The sequence below is a fragment of the Arvicanthis niloticus genome, chromosome 2 (assembly GCF_011762505.2).
Source record: "Arvicanthis niloticus isolate mArvNil1 chromosome 2, mArvNil1.pat.X, whole genome shotgun sequence".
In the NCBI taxonomy this organism is placed as follows: domain Eukaryota; kingdom Metazoa; phylum Chordata; class Mammalia; order Rodentia; family Muridae; genus Arvicanthis; species Arvicanthis niloticus.
Genome location: NC_047659.1, coordinates 9000578 through 9024572, shown reverse-complemented (window position 1 = coordinate 9024572; position 23995 = coordinate 9000578). Strand labels below are relative to the sequence as shown.

At 54.6% G+C, this 23995-nt stretch overlaps 1 protein-coding gene across 1 annotated transcript in view; it reads left to right on the top strand.

The window, feature by feature from the left end:
• Positions 1 to 9107: 9107 nt before the first annotated feature.
• Positions 9108 to 23995, top strand: part of Fibcd1 (fibrinogen C domain containing 1) — a 34113-nt gene continuing 19225 nt past the window's right edge. Inside the window, exons 1-4 of the mRNA XM_034496887.2 lie at positions 9108 to 9812; positions 16598 to 17071; positions 20833 to 20992; positions 21367 to 21503. Of these exons, the coding sequence (XP_034352778.1) occupies positions 9741 to 9812; positions 16598 to 17071; positions 20833 to 20992; positions 21367 to 21503 (843 nt within the window). The 5' untranslated portion in view covers positions 9108 to 9740. The remainder of the gene's footprint in view (positions 9813 to 16597; positions 17072 to 20832; positions 20993 to 21366; positions 21504 to 23995) is intronic.

The following is a 23995-nucleotide window of genomic DNA, read 5'->3' as shown; positions in this document are numbered from 1 at the left end:
CCAAGACAAGCTGGTTAGAACTGAGCTCCAGGGTCCTCACACGGGGAGTGGGGGTGGAGGCTCTAGGAGGAAACCAGACAAGGCAGTGGGAGTCCTGCAATTCCCACTGGCAGATACCAGCTTTTCCAGGTGAAAGCCAGGCCACCAAGATGAAAGGAGCCTGCTGAGGGGTACAGTTCCAAGAGGTACAGTTGACCCCAAATGTAGTGGTGATGATGATGGTGGTGATGGTGATGAAGATGATGGGGTAATAACGCTTGTGTTGGTGATGGTGATGATAATGATGGCGGGGATCAAGCTGCTGCTGAAGGTCGAATATGGGATTTGGTTACAGACTCCAGGCCTTCTTTCCTACCTCCTCTTCACCCTCACAGCAGCAAGCTGCATTCTCTATGCGAGGACAACACTTGCGACACCATATGGGGGAGTTGGTCCACAGGGAGGTGTTCTGTGACTGGGAGTAGATGAAGTTAGACCTCATTCATTCATTCATTCATTCATAACGAAGCGCACTGTGTGCTGGGACAAGCATAGTCCCTCACAGCCCTGCTTCCCTGTGGCCTCAGTGCAGCCCCAGCCTGGACTGCAGGGCAGGCCTGAGATGTCAGGATAGAGGTTGCACCATGTCCATGGGTGCAGAGAAGGCTGGAGCCTTCCCACCAACCCTGGGCTCCAGACACTGTGGGAAAGAAATCCTGAGATTGCAGAAGCAAGGCCAGGCTGGGAGAGGGGATGGGGTGTCTTAAAGACAGGCTTGCCCTTTGACTCGGTAGGTAATTCCCTCCCTGGGAATCCATCTAAGGAAATAATTAGCGAGGCGGGCTGAGATGCACGGGGGTGTTCACTGTGGTACAGGCTGCTCACAGTGTGTTGTTTATCTACAGCTACAAAGTGGAAATAAATGTCCAAAAAGCAGTGAGATTTATAAACACGCAGCTCTGCCATTCCAACTCTGGAGGCAGGCCATGCTTGCGGCGGCGGGTCCCCAGGCTTCCCGGGGTGGCCTCTTGAGGCGTCTGTTCCCTCATCTGTAGATGGCATAACCTTACTAAGAGATGGCTTCCTTTGGAGGGTGAGCTAGTTAGCAGCCATGAAAACTCAGCTTGGCTCAGCTCCGGGTACCTAGAGCACCTTCTGGACACCCTAAAGTCAGTGTCAGACTTGCAATTAGACAGGAGGTTTAGGAGACTGGACATGGCGTCATCAGAAGCTCCTACTCAGATCTCCCTTGTTCCCCTGCTGACCCAGACACATCTTTCTGAAAGGTCTTTGGTGGGCCACATGGATGTCTCTGAGGACAAAGGCACTGGCTGCAGAGCCTGGTGACCTGAGTCTGACTCTCAGAATCCACACAGTGGAAGGGGAGAGCTGACTCCCAAAGTCAGTCGTTCTCTGCTCTCTACTTGTGTGGAGCACAATGTACATGCATGTACATAATACACATACAGGCACATACACACACACACACAAGCACACACACATACACATACACATGTACACAATAAATAAATAAGATGCAATAGGAAATTTAAAATAAATCAAATAAACACGGACCCTTCACCCAGCTGGGTGATGCAATGGCGTATGCGGCTAAACACGAAGCTGCCTCTGCTCAGCCTGAGGGGGCACCGCCTTTGCACTGAGGACACAGAAGCCACATGCCCCCCCCCCCCCCGTAGGGACAGACCTTGGCTGGTGTCAGGCCATGGTCCTAATGCTGGTTAGATCATAATTCACTGCTGGTGACAAGAAGAAGTAGGTGACATAGGCCAGTCGTGGGACCTTCAGAGCTTACAAACCAGAGAGATCTGCAGATGACCCCAAAGCACTGAGCTCAAGAGGGGACAACACCAGGAGGAAGGAAAATCAAGGGCTCAAGCCTACAGGAACCCAGAAAACTAGTCAGCACTGCCTCCTGCAAAGGTGAGATCTTGAAGGGGCCAACAGCACTCCCATGGCCAGGGTGCTGTTGCATGTTTTGATGTGGTCTAGAATGGCAAGTCCTCACAGAGCTGTATTCCCACAGGCCAGAGGTCTGACAACACAGGCTGCATTGGGCTGTGGTAAATATTGATGAAATGAGCCGCTGTTTTCCTGTCTAAGCCCTAGGGGTTCATGCTGACACGCCCTCCCTGGGCCTGTGCTACACAGGCCCAGATTCCTAAGAAGTTTCTGTCTGACAGTAGTGTGTAGTCTCCAGCAATGCCTGAAAGCATGCATGAGACGAGAAAGCTAGAGAGACGGCTCCAAGAACGGAGCGGTCGAGGGGTTGGCTGAAGTCTCTGTGAGGTTAGGAGGTTGTTACTGAGCAGTGACACCTGTCACTCCAGCTGAGGGTCTGAGCAGGGCTCAGAGCACCAACTCCCAACTCCAAGGCCCTCTGGGAGACAGAATCCAGCCAGCCACGCTTGAGTAATTGTTCCGTGTAAAGGATGGGGACACAGGAAGGGGCTATCGGGCTTGAAGTCTCCCTGCAAGGAGGAGTGTGCACAGGAAAGAAAAGAGGCGGTCCTGGGGAGGGGACCAGTGCTGTGCTCTCGGTGGTGAAGGGGGCAGGGCACTGAGGCCCACAACACTGGAAGGAGATGACTGACGTACCCCTCCTTCCCACTGACACTGTTTCTGAGTGTTGACCCATGCGTCAACCTCCTTGGAGGCACAGTGACAGCTGAGTTGCCTGCTCTGCTGCTGCATTGAGACCAGCCCTCTGGCAGGCAACACTGAGAGAGGGTACCCAGGGAGGCAGAGCATCCCCTAGGGACAGACACCCCTCCCTTCAGTCTAAGGATCCACACTGAATGAGGCCTGCTGGCCATGGTGTGATGAGGTGACAGAGTGAGCGAGCCAAGGGGCGGAGTGGCAGACCCACCTGGGAGCACATCACCACCCAGATTCCCATTGAAAGTGGGGAAGAGAACCATGTGCCTGGAGTCCACACTTTGTGGGCAGGGGTGAGCAGTGGAGCAGCCACCACACACAGTGATTTGACCAGTTCTTTTGGAGTTAGACCCTCTCCCATTCTACAGAAACAGACCAGAGGCTCACCAACACAGAGTCAGGAGCAGCAGAGCCACAGGGGGTGAGACGGTTAATAAAAGGGGTCCAGCCAAGGACACACAGGTGGATGAACTGTGAGGGCCAACAGTAAGCAAAGGAAATCGGGGCCCCTAGGCTGGACCCGCAGGTCTCACTCCAAGTAGTTAAAAGGCCAAGCAGGGCTGGGCTGGGCCTCCATGACACAGCACTCACCCAGCATGCAGGACACCCTGGGTTCCATCCCCACCTCCACACAGGACAGGCATGGTGGAACATTAGGCACTGGGGAGGTTGAGGCAGGTGAAGGAGAAAAAAAAATCATTCTCAACTACACAGCGAGTTGAAGGCTAGCATGGGCTACAGGAAACCTTGTCAAAAAAAAAAAAAAAAAAGCAAGATGAACCAAGAGCAGGAGTAACGTTGAGGGGAATGTGGCCAAGTAGGAATCCAAGGTGACCCACATGCTGATGGGCATGGTGGACAAGACTCCTCTTAAGAACTGCAGATTTGGAACAGGGGGAGATGGCTCAGCAGGTAAGAGATCAGGCTGCTCCTACAGAGGACCGGGGTTCAATTCCTAGCACCCACTTGGAGACTGGCTACCACGTGTGACTCCAGATCTGGTGGGTCTAATGTGCTCTTCTGGTCTCTGCAGGCAGTGCACACACATGCTATCAGAGTATCCATCCATGTAAAATAAAATAAATCTATATTTAAAAAAAAAAGACACACCTGCACATTTGGAGTGAGGAAGTGGCTCTCACTGAATAATGTGCTTGCAAGTGTGAAGACCTGAGTCTGAGCCTCAGACTTACATAGAAACCTGAGCGAGACGGTGTGTGCTTGTAATCACACTGGGGAGGCAGCGCTGACAGCAGCCTGGGGCTGGGCTCAGGAGCTGCTCCAAGGGATGCACCCGTGCCGCCTCCCCTGACTCCCTCCTCATTTAAGAGGATACCAGTTGATCTACAGAGCCTTCAGGCCTACACAGGAAACTGTGGTAACTGAACCTCTCTAGGCTCAGTGTCCCCTTGCATCCAAAGGGTTAACAGCACCTCACTCTGAAGGGCTCCATCTTCTGGGGTCCTGAGGCAGGAACCATACATTAGCACCTGAGCGGTGAGGGCTCAGATTTCTCTGCTGTAACCTCAGGCAGGCTTCACGCTCTCTCAGAGTCTCAGTTTCTTCATTGAGTGAGCAAAGGGTTCCCCATGGCTCCCTGGCCAGCCAATCTATCCTGAAAGGTGGGCCTCAGGTCCCAGTGAGGACTGTCACAGAAGACAAGGTAGATGAAGCTGGAACAGGGGCACTGGAGACTGACCTTTGGCATCTGCTTCCCTCCCCTGCACTCACAAAAAGGTAAGAAAAGTGACTCCACACGCTGTCCTCTGACCTCCGCGCATGCTCCCCGTGTCACAGGTGCCTGCCCCATCCCACTCCCCAATACCTATAAATTAAATTAAGCAATTTAAAGTGAGGACTCTGGAGTCTGCCCGGAGAGCTTAAATTCTCACCATGGTTTTTAAAAGATGAGCAGCCCCGTCCTCCATGGATTCCCCTCATCTCTTCCTGTCATGTGGAAATACTGAGGGCACTTAGAGGCCAGCCACGTGGCACACACTTAACCGAGCTGGCCTGGGGCATCCTAGTTGCTTCCTGTCTTGCCTGCTTGGGTTTCCTACCTAGTGGTGGACTCTGCTCTGGGCTTCTCTGCTCCCAGCCTTAGGGGTGCCAGGGTCTTGGGAAGCACACCACCTCCACCCTCCATGGGGCATGCGCTGGCTAGCTTCCACCCTCCCTCCAGGGTGCTCCGCTCTGTTTTCTCACAACCCTCCATTTGGACAGGTCCTTTTTTTTTTTTTTTTTGATAAGGACTTCAATGAACCTGAAGCTTGCCACTTTGGTAACACTGTCTGGCCACCAAGTCCCAGGAATCCTGTTTCTGCACACACACACCCCCCCCCCCCGTGCTAAGGAAATACAGATGTGTATTTAAATACAGATGTGTATTTAAAAGCCCCGGCTTTTATGTGGGTGCTGGGATCCTCGTGTTTGCAGAACAAGCACTTTATCCAGTGAACCATGTCCATCTCCCCAGCCCAGTGAACCTCCAATTTCGACAACTAAATGGCCCATCAGATTGCTCTGGCCAATAAAACCCAGCTTTCTTCCTGAGAGAAACTTGCCTGAAATGTTTAAAATGACATACTTCCTTCATGCCCTGTATTTACTGAGTGCTGAGTATATCTCAGAGGATCTGGGCAAAGTGCTAGGGACACAGGGATGGAAGGTACAGGTGCCATTCACAGAAGGACTGCACTGTCCAGCTCCTGGGTACGTGCCAAGGCTGGCTGTCATAGCTCAGCCTTGGTGCATGCTTCTCCGATAACGGTAACATCTGACAGGCTAGCCTCAAGATTTGAAAGATGCCGTCCAGTGGACTCAAGGCATGGACACACAGCATCTCTCTCTCTCTCTCTCTCTCTCTCTCTCTCTCTCTCTCTCTTCCTTTCACACACACACACACACACACACACACACACACACTTGGTCTCTGCTAATTCTTGCCTTTGATGGCAGCCTCTGGCTTGCTATCATGTTGACAAAGCAAAAGTAAAAAAAAAAAAAAAAATAGAAAGAAAGAAAGAAAGAAATCCACCCCGTCACTCGGACTCCCCCATCCCTGCCCAGCTTGGCAGCCCCCACCCACCCCCGCCTTTGTATTATGAGTTGTGTCAAGGTATGTTGGGTTCTAAATTAAATGTCAGCCCACTGTACATTTCTGGCTCCAGTGCAGAAAATGAGGCGCTGGCGCTGGAGCCCATCCAGTTGCTCAGCTCCCCGCATCTAACGGAGAGGGTGACAAGCCCACTGAATCACTGCACGGCACCTTCCCATGCCAAGGGGAGCCAGGATGAATTTATTTTTAATGATAAATGTGACTGTCAGAGGTGAGTTGAAACCGCTTTACCAGAAGAGTGAAGTGCCCCGGGCAGCGCACGGGGAGAGGTGGGTGGACGGGGGCCAGAGGTCTTGACCTCCTGGCCCACTGCCTCCAGGTCTCCAGAGACAGGCACATTTGACATGCAGCCCACGTTCTGAAGCTCTGCTGCGTGCAATGCTCTCTGGGAATATCCGAGACCAGCAAGCGCTGAGACTCTTGTGCTCCAGCAGAGCACAGCCCAGGACTCTGGATCTACCAGCTGCTGTGTGATCTTGGTGAAGGTGTTTAGCATCTCTGATCTCCAGTTGTCTCAGCTTTAAAATGAGCATATTAGCACCATTCACAGGTCTTTGGAGAGGAGACGGTGCGTGAAATCTGTTGATACTTACGGTGTTCTACATGTGAGGAATCTTTACTAAATGACAACTCGGTGTTAACCACATGGTTTTAGACTGTTAGGTAAATTATTTAACTGTATTTCTTAGTCGGTTTCACCATCCGTGAGTGAAGCCTAATGATAGCTCTGATCTGACAGGATGACTGGGAGAACACTGCTGTCCCACGCAGAGCTGTATAGAAGGGTAATGTTCCACAGATGGCTGCCACTTCTGCCAGTCCAGAGGCATGTTGTCACTCGAGGACCCTAGCTACTCTCTCTTGTCTCCTCTTTGTCTCTCTTCACTTCTGTCCTCACGTCCATCCTGTACCCCTCCCTTTGAAGACAAGCCAGCAGCCATGACCCCCCATTACACTGCAGTGAGGACCTTGGGGAGGACAGCTACCTTGGGCCAGTTGACAGCTTGTGATTGATGGATCCAGACTCAGAAGGAAGGGCAGAACCTGACCAGACCCTCTCTCTAGAATCTCAACTAAAATTTTCAGACTGTAACTGCCTGACAGTTGGAGTTATCACACTCAGGGGACTTTGAGAAGAGGTAGGAGTAGGAGCAGGAGGCAGAGAAGCTGGAAAAGGAGAAGAGAAGAAGAAGGAGAAGGAAAAAAGACAGAGAAGAAGGAGGAGGAAGAGGAGGAGAAGGAGGAGGAGGAGGAGGAGAAGAGGAAGAAGAAGAAGAAGAAGAAGAAGAAGAAGAAGAAGAAGAAGAAGAAGAAGAAGAAGAAGAAGAAGAACAACAACAACAACAACAACAACAACAACAACAACAACAACAACAACAACAACAATCACCACCCTGAATACATGGTGAGTCAGAGAGGAGGGATCAGAGTGTCAGACAGTTCTGGATTAAGTCTTTGTAGTTCCTAAGTCCTGGGTTCTGTCTTCTGTGAGGCCCTGCCTAGTCCCTGAGCTGGCTAAAAGGCTGCTTCTGCAGAGGCCAGCATGCTAATCTCAGCCATACTTGGCCCTGACGCTTGGCCCCTATCAGCCTGGTAAAAACTCACAGCAGTGGGGACGGTGTTGGCCTGCTCTGGTGCTCCTCCCAGGAGATTCTCCTTCGTGTTAGGTCATACAGCCCGTGGGGCTGATCAGCCTGTGTGCGCTGGGCTAGTGCAGTGTACAAGGACTGAGTGTGCTCCTGCCAACCCCGGGGCCACCACTGATCCTTCTCCTGTCACCTGAGCCTAGAGCACAGCTTATGCAGAGTGGTGATAGGACAAGGCCCTCAGCTCGCCACCCCCATCTGCACCCCAGCAGGCAGGAGAACTGGGGGCTCTTGCAGAGAAGGTGACAGGTCCCAGCAGCAAACACTGCCGGGAGGAACCGCTAGGTGGCCCCCGATTACCTGTCCTTCCACAAGCCCAGAAGCAGATGTCCTGAAGGCTCTATGCACACTTGCTTGTCGAGTTTGTTGTCTTCCACTCAGCTTGGCTTCCCTTGTCTTAGCCATCAAAGTGGCGTCCCCTAAACCAAGCATCCCCACCCTAAAGAGGCTGACCACTTTCCGTGTACACCCTGGGACCTTTGAATGCTCCCCCCCACCCCCCACCCCCCACCCCCGTTCAGGGCTGCCCAGGGTGATTTTTAGTGCACACCTTGCCTGGTGTCAAAATTCTCTCCAGGCACGGCAGAATCAGACTTGGGATCCCTAACACCTGCTTCTTGTGAGGGGCCCGGGAAACCCTCGTTCTCATCCATCCTTGCTTGTTCCGTGAGGAAACAGGCTCTGCAGGAAAGTCTGAGCCCTCACTCCTCAGATGCCTATATATGGTGCCTGCCTCTGAACCCCACAAGAGAGAGCCCTTCAGAGTGAGGTGCTGTTAACCCTTTAGATACAAGGGGGACACAATTTCCTGCTTAGGTCTGAAGGACCTCTGGTTCATCTACAACTCTTTTAAATGATGAGGGAGTTGGAGAGGGGGTGCAGGGCGACACCGGTGCATCCTCAAGGAGTGCGCTTCTGACCCCAGCCCGAGGTTACTGGGCAGTAAGTAACTCCGGCGGCTTGCTGATGGCAAGCCTGCCTGGGACTGCGGGAGACACCAGCCACCGGTAACACTGGAAGTTACCGGTAATACTGGAAGTGCAAACTATGGGACCCAGTTTCTGGCTGTTGACAGTCTGGAAGGGCATGTGGCCACGGTGCCTAGCTCCAGCTGTGATCCTGGGGACCACTCTGCCTGTGTTAGGCTCGGGCCCCACCCTCACAAGGCCTGCCCCACGCTTGCCAGGTACCTAGAGGAACGAGAAGAGGAACGAAGACTAAGATGGGGCGACAGACTGGAAACCGGTGGGAGAGAGACGACGCCAGTGCCAGGGAACAGCAAGGAGGCCAGAGCGCCCCGGAGCCGGAAAACAGCTTTAAGAAATAGCGGGGGGCCCAGTCGTCTCTGCGGAGCTGGGGGAAGGGCGGCTGGCGGGGCGCGGCGTGGGGCGCGTGGGAGCCACGCGGTCGGAGCCACAACAGCAGCTCGTTAACCGCGCAGATTAAGGACTTTGTCAATTACCTCCGAAGGCTGCTCGGGCGGATTAAACGCTTTAAAAAGTGTTGCTGGTGGGAGGGACGACTGAGAAGCCCCCACTGGTGGCTCAGATCCCTCCTCCCGAGGTTGGGATAGCTCCAGGCCGGCTCTGGGGAGGCGGGGAGGGGCAAGGTGTTGGCGGGGACCCCGAGTGGGCAGATGCCATGGGGGCGTGCAGTAGCCCGGCTGCGGAGTCGGGGACTCGAGCACCAGGCCCTAGGGCTGAAGATTAGCGGGCCACGCGCACACTTGCCCCGGGACCTAGAACCCCAAAGCCCCGCAAGGGACACTCGGTTTCCGCTTAGCCCCTTCCTTAGGGGTGAGCCCCGCACCTGGGGACTTAGACGAGTCCCGCCCGAGAGGAAGTTTGCGCGGGGCTCCGCAGGGCGCGCAGGTTCCTCGGGGAACCCGTGGCTGCCGTCACGCCCGCCGCTGCTGGCTAGTCCCCCTCACCCCACAGCGACCGGGCTGGAGTGGGAGTCACTCTTAGAGCCCTCAGGGGGGCGCGCGTGCGTGCCCAGGAAGCCGCGGGGAGCAATAAAAGGCCCTGAGAGTCCCAGACGAAGACGCGGAGACTGAGCAGGGAGGAAGAGGGCGGAGCGCGCGGGAGGCGCGGGAGCAGGACGCGGGGACGGCGCGGCGCGGGCGGCTCTCGGAGGCTCGCGCCCGCGCTCTCAGCGATCACACGCGCTCACACGCAGCCTAGCTGGCGGCCGCCGCTCCCGGGCCACCCCGGATCCCCGGCACCGAGGGGACTTCCTGCGAGTGCAACGCACCCTGCGCACCCCTCGCCTCCTTTGCGCTCGCCCTCGCCCTGCACCCCCGCGCGTCCTGCGGGAAGATGGTCCACGAGCGGTGGAAGACCGTGGGCGGCGCGTCCCAACTTGAGGACCGACCGCGCGACAAACCGCAGGTACCCACGGGCGCGGGGACGGGTGTGGGGGCTGGAGTTTGGGGAGCCTGTGCGGAGCTTAGGGGGAGCACCTGCTCTTCTCCTTCTCTCAGTGGAGACTTGAACTCTGGGCTCCCTGCAGAAGGCACACGCTGCAGCTCGTCCCCACCCCCACCGGAGACCCCTGTGCTTGCTCGTGCAGAGGGGAGAAAGGCCCTATACTTGGTTGTGGATCAGTCTTTCTGTTGGGGACAGCCGACAGATGACCGGCGCGCAGAGTCCCGTTCATCCACAGCCTCAGTGAGGTCCTCCTCACTTGCAATTCCTTAACCCGTGCCAGGCGTCCCGCACATCTTTCCAGGCGTCGCGTCTCCCCAGGTCCGCCCTCTTTACCCAGGCGCCCAAATTCAATTGGGGAACAGCCTAGGCACTGTGGTTCTCTGACTTTAAGAACAGGAGAACAAGGCTCAGAGAAGTCCCGCTGCAGCCTGAGGCCACGCAGCCCTATGGGGATTTGAACCTGGGTCTGGCTGATCCTCTCTTCCTACTACCTTTGCAGGAACAGTGAAGTGTCCCGGCTTGGAGGGTGCCCAGGGCTGTGCACTGCAGCAGCTGGGACAGAGCAGGGAGGGGCTGCTGAGGTACTGGGCATCTGGCGTCTGAGGCATTGGGGTGGCCGCAGGATTGCCCCAGGCTGAGCCATCAAGGGACTGGGATAGACAGGCGTATTGAGGAGGCCATTCGCCAAGGAGAGCAGATAATGGGGCTGCCCGTTTTAAATTTTAAATTTCTCCCAGACAGATGTCACTGGGGAAGGAACAGTGAGAGTTTGCAACCAGAGAAGGAGGAGGTGGCAGGGGCGGGCGTGGCCATCCCTCACTATTCAAAGCTGCAACCTGCCTTTCTTTCAGAGTAACACTGGTCTGGAAAGGGAGGCAGCTAGCTACAGTTTGCAAAGCTGGTTCTTCACAAGTGTACACATCCCAGACGAGGATCAGGGAGACTGAATATACCCAAGCCACACAGCGCGAGAACCAGAGAGCAAGGACTCTACCTTGCTAACCTCAGATGGTTCCATTGCCTCCCTGGGTGGTCTGTCCCCCTCCTTAACTATTCCTGTCTTCACTGTGTCCCCAGGTGGCAAGGCCCTTCCTGCTGAGATCTTAAAGGAGCAGTGGAAACTTCAAGACTTGTCCCCAAGGCTGCCCAAGTCTGGTCCAGCCTTCCCTCCTTTTGGTACCTTATGGGTCCTGACTGCTTGTTATTTGCCTTCCTGGGCCTGATCCCACTTCTAGACCTTTGCTCTCTCATTTGATTGACATCACCAGGCCCCCAAATACTGCACACCCGGGGACAACCTACCTGTTCTACAGAGGGTGAGAAAGAGGCCGCCTCCTCCTGGAGGCCTCCCTGATTGCCTGGGGTGGGGCTTGGTCCAGGCAGTTTTATTGTTTTTGAAGATGTGCCCCTGGCTCTAGTTCCCTGGGGCCACAAATTCCCCCACTGCCCCCTGCCCAGGCTTCTGCCTTTTCCAGAAGCCCAGCTGAGGTAAGGGCCATTGCTGAAATTCTGCCAGGAGGAGCATGGGAAAGGAGGGGTGGGGGTTTCTGGGGAGTCTGCTAGAAATGGGCCTTCAAGGTGTTCTGGGCCAGGCGTGGCATCCCAGACTCTGCTGCCCCTGAGAACCAGCTCCCAGCTGCACCAGGTAGAGCCCAGCTGGGTCTATGTTGGGTATGGGGGCATCAAACGCCCCTTCCATCTTCCATGGCCACTGTGAGTTGTCATGGCCACATGAGTCCAGACATTGAGAGAGTAGGGGGTGGGAGGGAGAGAGGTGTGCCTCAGCTCCCCTGGGGAGCTCCCTTGTTTTCTAGTTATATCTTGATCCCATGCTTATTTTCTTGCTGAAGCATGTGTGAAAGGGACCAACCATTCTCTCTTCTTCCTCGTGCCACCTGAGCTGATGGGGAAGACCAGTGGGCTTCTGGTATATTTGTAAACCTCAGGGTGCTGTGCACCCACACACAGACTGGTTCTCCAAGCAGCCTGTCCCCTGTCACAGCTTTCCTGTTTGCTCCCAGGGTGGGATACGTGCTCTTTTTTTTTTTTTTTTTGGTTTTTTGAGACAGGGTTTCTCCGTGTAGCCCTGGCTGTCCTGGAACTCACTCTGTAGACCAGGCTGGCCTCGAACTCAGAAATCCACCTGCCTCTGCCTCCCAAGTGCTGGGACTAAAGGCGTGCGCCACCACTGCCTGGCTGCCTGTCATTTCTTGGTCACACCACCCTAGGTGGCTGCAAATATAACAGATGAGACGGCTGGGGCTAGGCTCTCTGGTAGGGGGACCAAACCTGTGACCTCTGGAAGTAGATGGGGCAAAGGGGAAGTGAGGGAGGGAGGGAGGAAGGGAGAGAGGGCGGGCTGGCTGCTCCCAGAGCTTAGTCATTTAGCCAGCCCGAGCAGAGCAAGGCAGCATTGGCTCACCCTTCCTCACAGTCAGGTATGGCCACGCCTGGGGATCTCCTTGGACCTGCTCTTCCTGGCTGTGTTTCAGAACTGTCTCCTCATTGGATGGATGACCTTGGCCAAGTGGCTGACACCAGCTTCATTAGGGTATCCTTCCTGCCCCTTGTACAAGAAGGGTCTTGTGGGCCTTGGGGCAGGGAGATGAGGTCCAATGACATTTGTCAGGTCTTCAAATATAAGACTCTGAAACTACACATGGGCTTCCCCGGGATCTCTGTAAGATGTCACCCTGGACCATCTCCTTGGAGGGAGTGATGACCGCTTGCTGATGACCCCAAGCCAGCCTCTGGCAGTCAACCTCTCAAGCCTGTGTTTCAGTTATTTCAAAACTAGAAACATCCCAGAAAGTAAGAAAGCTACCGTGGGAAGTCTTTCCTGGGGTCCAGCTTTAATCCTTGTCCCAATATGTCATCCCATGGCTATTTGTAGAGACCCTACATCACACCAGGAGATGCAGCCTAGGCCTCAGGGACATAAAATACCCTAGGGACCATCCTACAAGTCAGGAACTGCCACAGGCCATAGTGGATGCCACACAGGGAAGCCTTCTCTTGCTTCCCATTTACAAGAGTATGAGAAGTCACCATCAGATTTGGGGTGAGGGAGGAAGAGACCACTGGAGGTGTCCCCCCCTTTAGCTGTCTCTTGAGTCAGCATGGCCTGCCTGAGGCTCCCAGGCCTGACAGAGATGGTCATGGAGACTCACATAGAGCTCTGTCTGGGGAGGGAGCAGCGGACACCAAGAGTGTGCACTTGGGTTTGGTCATGGCTAAGCTTCCAGTGTGTGGGGCCTGGAAGGGGCCAGTGTCCTGTCTGCTCTGTGTTCAGGGCACTGGTGACACTGGTTCTGACGCAGGTGGTAGAGATGTGGCTGGGGTGCAGAGCTAAGGTCAAGTGAGCCATGTGGAGAAGGGCAGGGTCTGGGGGCCCTTCACAGACACCTGTGGAAACCTTTTGCCAGCAAAGAGAGAGCCAAGCCAAAGGTTCCCTGGGTGGCGACAGTGTATCTTAGAGCCCCTAGAAGTCATGCATGCTGCAGGCAGCAACATCTCTGTTACCTCGGGCCCCTTTAATGGCTGCTCCTAGAACCTTCCAGAAAGGTGGAGCTCCCAATCTGCAGCACCCTAAGCATAGCTGCAACCTTTGGCTGACGCTTCTGGGAGGGGGAGACAGAGTGGCCCACCAGACACCCTGCCTCCCTGGCCCACAAGAGATAACCTCATTCCGGCTGACAGCCAAGATGAGGCTCTCTGTCTCAGACCCATGGGACTGGGCCACCAGGGAAAGCAAGCAGGAGGGGATGCAGGCCATATATGCGGGGGTGGCAGTTATCAGGACTCCTTGGTACTGAACCTTGTCTTCCAGATTCCAAGTTCTCAAGGACTGGTGGCTCCAAGTTATATATTAGACAAATGTCACCTCCCAGTAGAGGTGTTCTGGGAGGCCCCTGTGTCCCTCCTCAGGCAAAGCCCACTTAGCTTTCTTTTAGACAATGGCTTACTTTTTTTCCCCCATTTTTATTTACTTTGTGTGGCGGTGTCACAGCCAGTGTGTAGCGGTTCAGAAGACAACTTTTGGAAGCCAGCTCCTCCTTCCTCCTCTGCATGAGTTCTTGAGATTGACCTCGGGTTGTCAGGCTTACCAGCAAGCCCCTTTACCTGCTGACCATCTCCCAGGCCCTGCTGGGGGCTGCATAGGGAGCCACTGCCGTTGACCCCTATTGCAGGGATCAAAGACATCCCTTAAGCTGGGAACATGCAAGCCTTCAACCCCATCTCCTAACTCCAGCTTCTGGTTCCTTCTAGCCTTGTCCTTGGGAGGCTCTGTACTCCTTGTGTGTGAAGGTTGGGGTGCACCTTGCTCTGCCTGGCCAAAGACTGATTAATAAGCTGCAGCCCAAGGCACCGAGCTGTCCGCCTAGCCCAGGCCCCTTATTATCTCGGGCTATTTCTCTGCGAGGCACGTAAGCCGCAGCCTATAAAAGCGAACGGTTCTTCATCTTTAAGGTTGATCTCTGAAGACTAATTCTCCTCCAGGAGTGAACTGCTCCTTCTTTGAGCTCCCATGTCACACTGGCTCCAAGGGACCCTGCAGCTCCCTCCACCCTCTCCATCTCTGCCCCCTCTGTCCCCACTCCCCTGGGAAGATGTGTGCCCAATCCATCAGGGTGAAGTCCTGGAGATGTTGAACCTCCCCATCCCCCGAGCTGGCTGGAGGACCTTAATGCTACAAAAATCAGAGGACACAGCTTGGAGATGCTCAGGGCAAGGTGTCTCCTGATGGGCCAGAAGCCGGTGTAACAGGCATTTAGCTGCCAACGTAGCTTTGTCCCTGAATCCTCAGCTTGCTTCTCAGGGAAAGAATGTTGGAAGACATTCAACCCAGGGCCACCCAGCCCCCAGTTGTCTTAAGACATTCTCCCCACCCTTCCCCCCACCATGTCGCTTTGCTCACTGGGCCTCAGTTTCCACATCTCCAAAATGAGTCCAACCACAGCCTTTACAGTGAGCGATGCCTGCGTGCTTCAGGGGCAGGGATGGCGACCAGAAGGCTCCCTGCAGGCTGCTGGCCAGCCTGGGCTAAGGGGCTTGGTTCAGTCTGGGGTTGCTCCGTTCTGTGTGTGCCATCATGGAGAGGAGATAGCCTCATCTCAGAATCGAAGGCTCTGGCTCTGCCAGGAAGCCCTGAGGCTTTGTGGTGCCAGGCATCCCAGCTTGTCCCAAAGGCATGGCCTGGCCCACCCACTTTTCCTGCCTCCATCTATCCATCCACTTCACAGGCGAGGATGGACTTACCTGTCCCTACTGGTCAGACTGGGCATGGAGCCAGGGGCCAGGTCAGGTTTCCTTCCCCATGACTTACCAGCTCCTGGACCTCCAGAAACTTTGTCCTCTGCCTTTGTCAGAGTCCCAAAGGAATCATGCCTATACCAAGTCTATGAATACAAACAACCCTGGAGCAGACACAGGGTCTGAGCCCCTGCTGATGCCTCTATAGGAGTGGCCCAGAGCCTGGCTTAAGAGATGTCCTGTGAGTGGAAAGGTGAGGAAATCTGTCTTGAGATGCCCATCAAGAGGGAGTCCCTTCAAGCTAGGGAGAGAGGAAGAAGCAATCAAGGAGGGCTTCCTGGAGAAGGCCATCCCATTGCCCTCAGCCTCTGCTGCCAAGAGACTCAGGAGATGGTGTTCGGATTTATGGGAGAAAAGCAGCTTGCTTTAGTGCTTTCTCAGTAGTAAAACCAGTGGGTATTTTCTACATGGCCAGGAAAGCAAGCCGGCAATCAGCTACACCTAAAAGGTCTTGCCGTGTGTGAGAAAGGGAAGGTGTCCTCCCAATGTGGAGGACATGGGGAAATAACGCTCTGGGTGGAAGATAAAAACCACCTCCAGATGCTCTGCACGCATTGATCATGAGATAATAAAAGCCACTAATATTTATTGCAGAAGTGTAACGTGCCCGGCACAGCTCCAGGGGCTTTAATATACTAATTCAGTTAAAGAGGTATCTCCAGTTCAGGAAGCTGGGGTGTAGGGGCAGTGTGTGGGAGAGAGTTGAGATTTGGTATAAAGGTGCTGCCTCCCCACCCCCCCAGAAAGTGGGGGCACAGATCCAATCAGAATGCTGTTTCAAATTGGCTGTGTGACTCTGGACAGGTCCTTGCCTTCTCTGGGCTTCTGTTTTTTCCATGTATAAAAACATTCAGGGGCTATGAGTGACTTGGTAGAGTGAGTGGGTCCCCAAGGCCTTTGTTGCTACACAGTCATGGCACTATCTTAAATTACAAGTGACACTCTGGCTTTGGTTTCAGTTGTTATTAAGCCCCTGTTAGGACAGCTTGGTGCACCAGCCCCACCTTTACAGTGACAGCTCTGCCCGATTTGTCCCTTGGGGCTACATATTGCCTGCTTGGGAATGCACAGAGCCTGCATTCCCTCAGCCTTCTCCACAGTGGCCTCAGAGATACTCTGCCTGCTGTCTGACCGTTGTCCAGTCAGGGTCCTGCTCTAGGAAGAGAACAAGGTAGAGAGGCAGCACCACACAGGGGTGAGGAAGCAGTGCTCTCTCTGTCTGTCTTTTCTGTCTATCCCTCCCCTGCCCCAGGCTCTTTGCTCTCCCTGCCTCTGTCTCTCTGACCCTGGGCTATGTACAGCTTTCTTTGGGGTCTCTTGCCCTTCCAGCCTCCCAAGCCTCCCTGGGCACAAACTGGCCTCTAATGCTTGCCTTCCTTTCTCCTGTCTGTCTGTCTGTTTGTCTGTCTGCTATGTCCTGGACCGACCTACAGCGAGCAAGCTGCAGTTACGTCCTGTGCACAGTGCTCTTGTCCCTTGCAGTGCTTCTGGCGGTGGCCGTTACCGGTGTGGTTCTCTTCCTGAACCATGCCCATGCACCAGGCACGGCGCCCCCACCCATTGTCAGCACCGGGGCTGCCGGAGCCAACAGTGCCCTGGTCACCGTGGAGAGGGCTGACAGCTCCCACCTCAGTCTCCTCATCGACCCTCGCTGCCCCGACCTCACTGACAGCTTCGCCCGCCTGGAGGGCATCCAGGCCTCCATCCTTCGGGCACTGAGTGAACACCAGGCACAGCCTCGGCTGGATGGTGCCCCCGAGCTGCTGGATGCACTGGCTGACCAGATGCCCCGGCTGCTGGCCCGGGCCTCTGAGCTACAGGCCGAATGTGCTGGGCTGCGCAAGGGACACAGCTTGTTGGGCCAGGGCCTCAGCACCCTGCAGAGTGAACAGGGTCGCCTCATCCAGGTGAGGGGAGGATCTACATATGCCTTATATGTGCGTGTGTGTGTGTGTGTGTGTGTGTGTGTGTGTGTGTGTGCCTTGATTTGAGGGGTGGGGTCACTGGTACTCTGTGCTGAGTGCGTAATATCCACAGCCTAGGTAGTACCTTAAGTCTTCCAACCTGGGCCCTGTTCATTCATTTGTGGAGGGTTGTGTTCTCACATCCATGACCAGTAGTATCTCAACACCCCCTCACTCCTGCACCCCCTACTCCCCACCCTTTACCCCTACCACCACATTCATGGTAATTCTGTAGCCTTGTAGACCCAGAGCTAGAGGGGTTTCCCAGGCTGACTGAGAGGCTACGAACTGTAAGCAAAGTGGGCATTGCCTCCCTGTCCACCTCTGCACACACCCCCGCACTTACACCCCCACCCCAATTGTTAGCTGCAAACTGATGTGAGGGGGCTTGAGGCTTGCTCCCGGTCTATCATATGACAACAGCCCAGTGTCTTCCTGGAGGGGTGCAGCACCCCTACTTGACACTGCTCTATTCTGAGCTGCCCGTAGCTTTCCAGGGGTGCTGTGCCATTTGTGGGGAACCTAGCCAGACCCTTGGCCTTGCAACTCCTTCTCCCTCCCCTCCCCTGGATCCAGTCAGGTTCCTTCAAAGATCAAGTGGAGCCAGGGGAAAGGTTTTGGCTTTGGCTCTGCCATCAGGCCCTTGGCTCCAGCAGGAAGCCCTCTTTTAGGAGGAGGGACTCAGGACTGTCTCCTTTGCCTCTGCCGTTTTCCAGAACAAAAAAAACCAAAAACCAAAAAACAAAACAAACAAACAAACAAACAAACAAACAAAAAAACCCTGAGGCCTGGAAAGTAGCACTGGTGTATCATGGGTACCACAGCTAGATCAGGCCTGAAAGCAGAGCCTGGAGTACCCTGCCCAACCTCCAGCCCTGTGCCACTTCACTGTCTGACTCAGCTTAGCACTAAAGCCAACCTCCACCCAACTGGCTAGCACAGCTGTTTCTATATGTCCCTCATTTGGGCACCCAAGGTGACCAGGCATTTGGTCACCCATAGCTCATGAGCAGTGGCCCTCTTCCCTCTCCCTGAAGGCTGCAGCTGGAGAAATTACAGCCCTTGTCACCCTGTCTGGGTGACTGACAGGGTGATGGGTCCCTTGGGCTGGGGGGGACATACAGCCAGCTTCCTGCTGCCCCTCCCCCGAGGCCCATCAGCAGAACAGATTGCCAGGCTCTGGGTGACACAGGCCCTGCTCTGCCTTCCCTGAGCTCAGGCCTGGTCAGCTGAGGCTGGCTACAGAGGTCTCCTGTGAGCTGGGATGCCCCCTCCCCCATGAAAGGCAAGATGGATAGTGTCCCCAGTCTCTAGTGCAGAGACTCACCTGGTTCAGGACCATCCAAGACGTTATCCACCCGCCTGGATCATTCAGAGACAACCAGCCAGGTCTCACCCCATCTTGAAGCTCCTTCCCTTGGCAGCAGCACAGACCTGAGGTTCTGTTCACAAAGTTACGGTTATCAGAGGTTGCTCACCGGCCCAGCTTAGGTTAGCAGCTCTACCTGTTAACTTGAGGCTACAGTGTGGGATCCATCTTGGCTTTGGGCAATCTTGGGTGGACCACATCCCCTCTCCAGGTAAGTTCTTTCTACTTGTAAAATGGGGTAACAGGCCAAGCCCATGGGGATGCTGGTATTCCTGACTGTGCAGGCTTAGTGGGCCTCTAGCGTGTAGAGACACCCACTCTCGGCTCCATATGTAGACTTCACACGGGGACCATCATTGAAAACCCTTTGTGAGTGGAAGCGATGTTCCACCTGTAGGCACATTTCAATGCAGTTACCCCAGGGGCAGGTGCCTTTGTCACCCACTCTGCGGAGGGGCAGACTGAGGCTCAGTGGGGAAGGGCTTGGTGGAAGCCTGTCCACTGCTGAGCATCGCTGGAAGCAGCTGCCCTGATTTCACGGCCTCTGGTTGCCGGCAGCGTCTCTTGTGATGGGTTGCGCGGCTCAGCGAGCAGGGACTGACTCTCTATTAATTCGGGGCAGGTTTATATGTTTCAGTGGTAATCATTTGCTAGTTTAAACTGAGGTCTCCTCGGCCTGCCAGGGAGAGGGAGGGGCTGCGCCTGAGCTGTTGAATGTCACGGCCATGGTGACTTAAAAGAATGGGCTGTGCGGTGAGATTTACCAAGGGGTCTTTGCCACCCCCTCACCTTGCCTATGTCCCCACAAGGGCTCCATGGAGCCTGACCGTAGGTCACTGTGGTGGGTTCCTGCAGCCCACTGTAGTTCTCCTGGAGACCACTGAATCACCTGCTCAGCAGAGAGGAAACCAACAGGGCCTAGAGCTTCACAGGGCCCTGCCTTTGAACGAGCTGAGAATCACGTTTTGTAAACTGCTGGCTGGCTGGGTGTATTTCTCTCTCTTCCTCCGATGGGCTATTATCTGGCAAGTGACAGGTTCGGTGAGCAAGACCTAGCTTGTTTCATGCTGTCAGCTGCCTGCTACCTCCCCCCACTAGGTCCTATACCCTCCTGAAACCCAGGGTGAGGAGGCAGAAGACCCCCAGACCCTTCCAGCAGCCAGCATAGTAAGACACCCCTGGAGATCTATGCTGCTCTGGTGTGCTCTGACCCATGGACAGTGAGGGAGGGGAAGATGGGAGGGGTAAGTGCTACCTCGCATGGCTGGAGTCTTATGAAGAGCAGGTGATAGTGACAGTGCCCTCATCCTTGCCTGCAGATAGGACAGGGAGGGTGTCACACCGCCACAACCCACTCAGAGCACAGCCTGGCCCCACCCACACCTGGTGTGGTCATAGGGTGGTTGTACCCTTCCTTCCCTGCCACTCATCTGCCTTGAGGAGGTGGCGTGAATTCTGATTCCCCTGTGGGTATACCCACACCTGGTTGGGGTCAGGGGTGGGGGACGGGGATTCTCCTTCTGAGCTAACAATTCCCTCTTGGAACATGGAGGTAACAGTCTCAAGTCCTGGTTCTTTGCCGTACTATGGAGCCCTGTGGGTTGATGTACATCAGGTGTCTATGGAGACTCCTCATGATGTTCAAATGGGGATGGGGTGGGAAGGGAACAGGGGACATTCTTGTTTGGGGCCCAGTTTGAACCCAGCAACCTGTACTTAGGTTCTCTGCCCTTTCCAATATGTGGGTCCATTTGCTCAGGTGCAGGGACCACCCCTGCCTTAGCTCTGCATATGGGGGTCTTAGAGGAGACAGTAGGTGGTATGTGCTATAGCCGGGAAGGTAAAGCGAGGGCCCCATGAGGCCTGATGCCATGTTGGTGTGCCATGCCAGGGTGTCGTGCTGGGTGCCATACTTAGTGGGTAGAGTGCTTGCCCATGAAGCAGGAAGCCCCAGGCTGGGCTCCCAGCACTGCGTATATTGCATGTGGTTGGCACTAGCCTATAATCCCCACACTGGAGCAGCAGAGGTTTAAAGTCAACCTGAACTACATGCCGCCCTGTCCCAGTAGATGAATGGAGGTGGCTTCAGGAGGAACTGGTTGGTGGGTAACTCATGCTGATGCCTGCTGTGCCTTTTCCGCACTGTCCCCATCAGCTGGGCTGGATGAGTAAAAGTGACCTGAGCCCTTGCCCTCCGAACTCCTGAGAGCCCCACTGACCCCTCAAACTGCTGCAAACATGACCCCGAGGTCAGGGCAAGCCAGGGGAAAGCCTTTTCCGGAGGGGCCTCTGTAAGCCCGTGCCCACTCTAAGGCCTTCTGTGCTTCACCCGAAGCTTCTCTCCGAGAGTCAAGGTCACATGGCTCACCTGGTGAACTCAGTCAGTGATGTCCTCGAGGCTCTGCAGAGGGAGCGGGGGCTAGGTCGGCCCCGTGTCAAGGCTGACCTGCAGAGGGCACCTTCCCGGGGAGCCCGGCCTCGAGGCTGTGCTAATGGTGAGTGAGACATGCTTGCTTTCTGAGTGGCTCTGGTGCCCAGCTCCAGGGGGACGGAGGGTCGTAGGGAGGGCTGCCTTCCATCCTCCTGCCACCTGTCCCTGGACTCTCTCAGACAAGGACAAGCTGCTGCTGTAGAAAAGGGACTTACTGTGGCCAGGCGACTCAGCCTGACCTGTTGAGCTGTGAGCCCATTTTCCAGATGAGGAAAGCAAGTCCTCGGGGATTTACCTGGGACTGAGGGCTTGTGCTCTTGACCTCCGGTGGAGAGACTTGTCAGAGATTGCCAGGGACCTCTTTGGAGGGAAGGGATGACAGAATGTAGTGTCTGGGAGACCATCACCCTGTGATGGAGATGTGGTTCCTTGTCACAGGCTCTCGGCCGCGGGACTGCCTGGATGTTCTCCTGAGTGGACAGCAAGATGATGGTGTCTACTCGGTCTTCCCCACTCACTACCCAGCTGGCTTCCAGGTCTACTGTGACATGCGCACTGATGGCGGAGGCTGGACGGTGAGTCTGACTTGTGCATTCATCTGCAGAGGTAGCCTGCCCAGCACTCTGCCTAGTTCAAACTCTACCTGCTTCCTATAGACACCGGGTGAGTGTGCCTTCGGGGATCAGACGCCTCGTAAGAAGTGCCATTGCTCTTAAGCCTTGGTTCTCAGGCTGTGCTGCGGTGTTGGGTGAGGCCTTGGGACGGAGAAGTTCCAGGGACTTGTTACTCTTCTTTATCTACCCAGAGTAGGTAGGTACATGTCACAGAGGAAGGAAGGGGCTCTCAGAACCCTGTACTGCCTGATGCCTGCCTGACTGGTTGGTAGGAGAATGAGATTCTATCAGGGAGCACGGATGGGACGGCCACAGGTACCCTGAGGCTCCCCTGAGCTGAGGTAGCTGGTGCATCCAGCAAGCCAGACCTGAGCAGTTGTCTGCAGAGCACCAGGGAGATGTAGGCTTGGGCTTAGCAAAGGCTCTGACATCTGCAGGGGCCTTTGTAGGGGAAATAAGACAAAAAGGTGACGGGCTGGCTGTTCTCACTGAGATCTGAACTTAGGAAAATATTCACACGTTCTTCAGAATTACTCAGAAGGTATCGCACAAAGGCAGCAGGCAAGAATTATCCCCTGCACCGTGGCTCCGTCCTGGGCTAGAGCTGGGCTGCTGTAAGAAGTGAGCTTGCAATTCCTTCCCATACTGATTCTGACCCTCTCACCAGCTAGTGGCCCAGGCTCCTTGCACGTTGACTATTGTGTGCAATTTAAAAAGGCAAATCACAGCACTCGGGAGGGAAAGGCGGTCTCAGAGTTTGAGGACAGCCTGATCTTCAGAAGGTATTCCAGGATAGCCAAGACTGCATGGAGAAACTCTGTCTCAAAAACAAAAAAATAAATAAAAAAACAAATCCCTTCTTCCTTTGTGCAGAATAAAGTGCTGGGCTTGGCTGGAGGAAATCCTTGCTCTGTTCATCAGGTTCCCTTGAACAGTAGACATGTTTGAGCACCTACTGTGTACTGTGGTGGACTTTGGAAGTGTAGAGATGAGGAGGCTTCCTGGGGATTTAAGTTGGAAGTTGCTGTGGCCACAGGGGCAGCCTGGGTTGGGAGGGTGGGTGTGGCTTTTGAGCCCAGGCAGTGGAGAGCAGGTGACCTCTCAGGGCACAGCCAGCTGGGGCGTGTGACTGTGAGGTGAGGCAGGAGACAGGCACTGGGGGCATGGAATGAGGCTTCAGCAGTGGTCTGACTGTGTGCTCTTGGGCAGAGCTGAGACACTCTTAGGTGTCTGCGGATACAAGTGGAGTTCAGTTGACAAGGCTAGCCCCTCTGCTTAGGAAGCACTGGGGCCCAGAGGTCATAGTTGGGCTCCTCCATTCATCAATGGCAATGATGCGACGCTTGCTGTGTGATTTTATGTAAGTTACTTAAGTTCTCTGAGCCCCAGTTCTTCACATGCTTGTTTCTTAATCTTAACTCTGTGCACTGTGTGTATCTATGCAGGTGTGTGCACATGAGAACAGGTGCCCTTGGAAGAGGGCATCAGATGCCCTGGAGTGAGAGTTACAAACAGTTATGAGCTACCTGGTATGGATACTGGGACTCAAACTCAGGTCCCTTGTGAGAGCACTACAGGCTCTTAACCACTGAGCCATCTCTCCGGCCCCAGCATTAGAGCTTTTAAAGATGAAAAAAAAAGTACCAGAAAGTGGTTGATAGGGGCACGAGGAACTTAGTGGAGGGGGACGGAGGCTGGAGACTCTGGGTCACGGTCACTTAGCCAGGACCAGACTTCCAGGCTGGAGTAGGAATGGTGTGAACTCCCATGTCCCAGTGTCCCGTGTCCCAGGCCGCTGCCACTAAGTGTTACACACTGTGGCTTTGAAGCTGCCCAGTCAGTAACTCAAAGCCACCTCTCTAGATGGGGTGGTGTCACACTGCTGTGCTGGAGCCTGGCATTTTAACATTCAGGCTGTGATAGACTTGCACGCAAGCCAAACCTAAGCCAAGGCCACAAGCTAAGGAGATGATATTATTTCTTAGTCAGCAGACTGCATGCCCCACACACGACAGCCAGGGATGATACCCAGCTCCCGTGTGAAAGCTGCGTCTGGCTACTGGAGCCTGTGCCCCAGCTCTGGGGAGGTTGAGACAGAACCCTGTCTCTAGCAAATAAGGTGGAGTACTGTTGAAAAAGACACCAGAGGCCAACCTGAAACCTTCCCAACCACAGGTTCTCATACATACACGTGCACACACACATTTATTTATTTATGTATGTATGTATGTATGTATGTATGTATGTATGTTTGTTTTTTTTTTTTTTTTTTTTTTTTGAGACTAGATCCGTCTATGTAGTTCTTGCTTGGAGATCCACCTGCCTCTGCCTCCCGAGCTCTAAGATCAAAGGTGTTTGCTATCACCCCTGACTCACTCACAATTTTTTAATAGAAATTGCAAAGTCCACTTCTGAGCCTCCTTCCATGCTGACCTGGAAGCCAATATTTTACC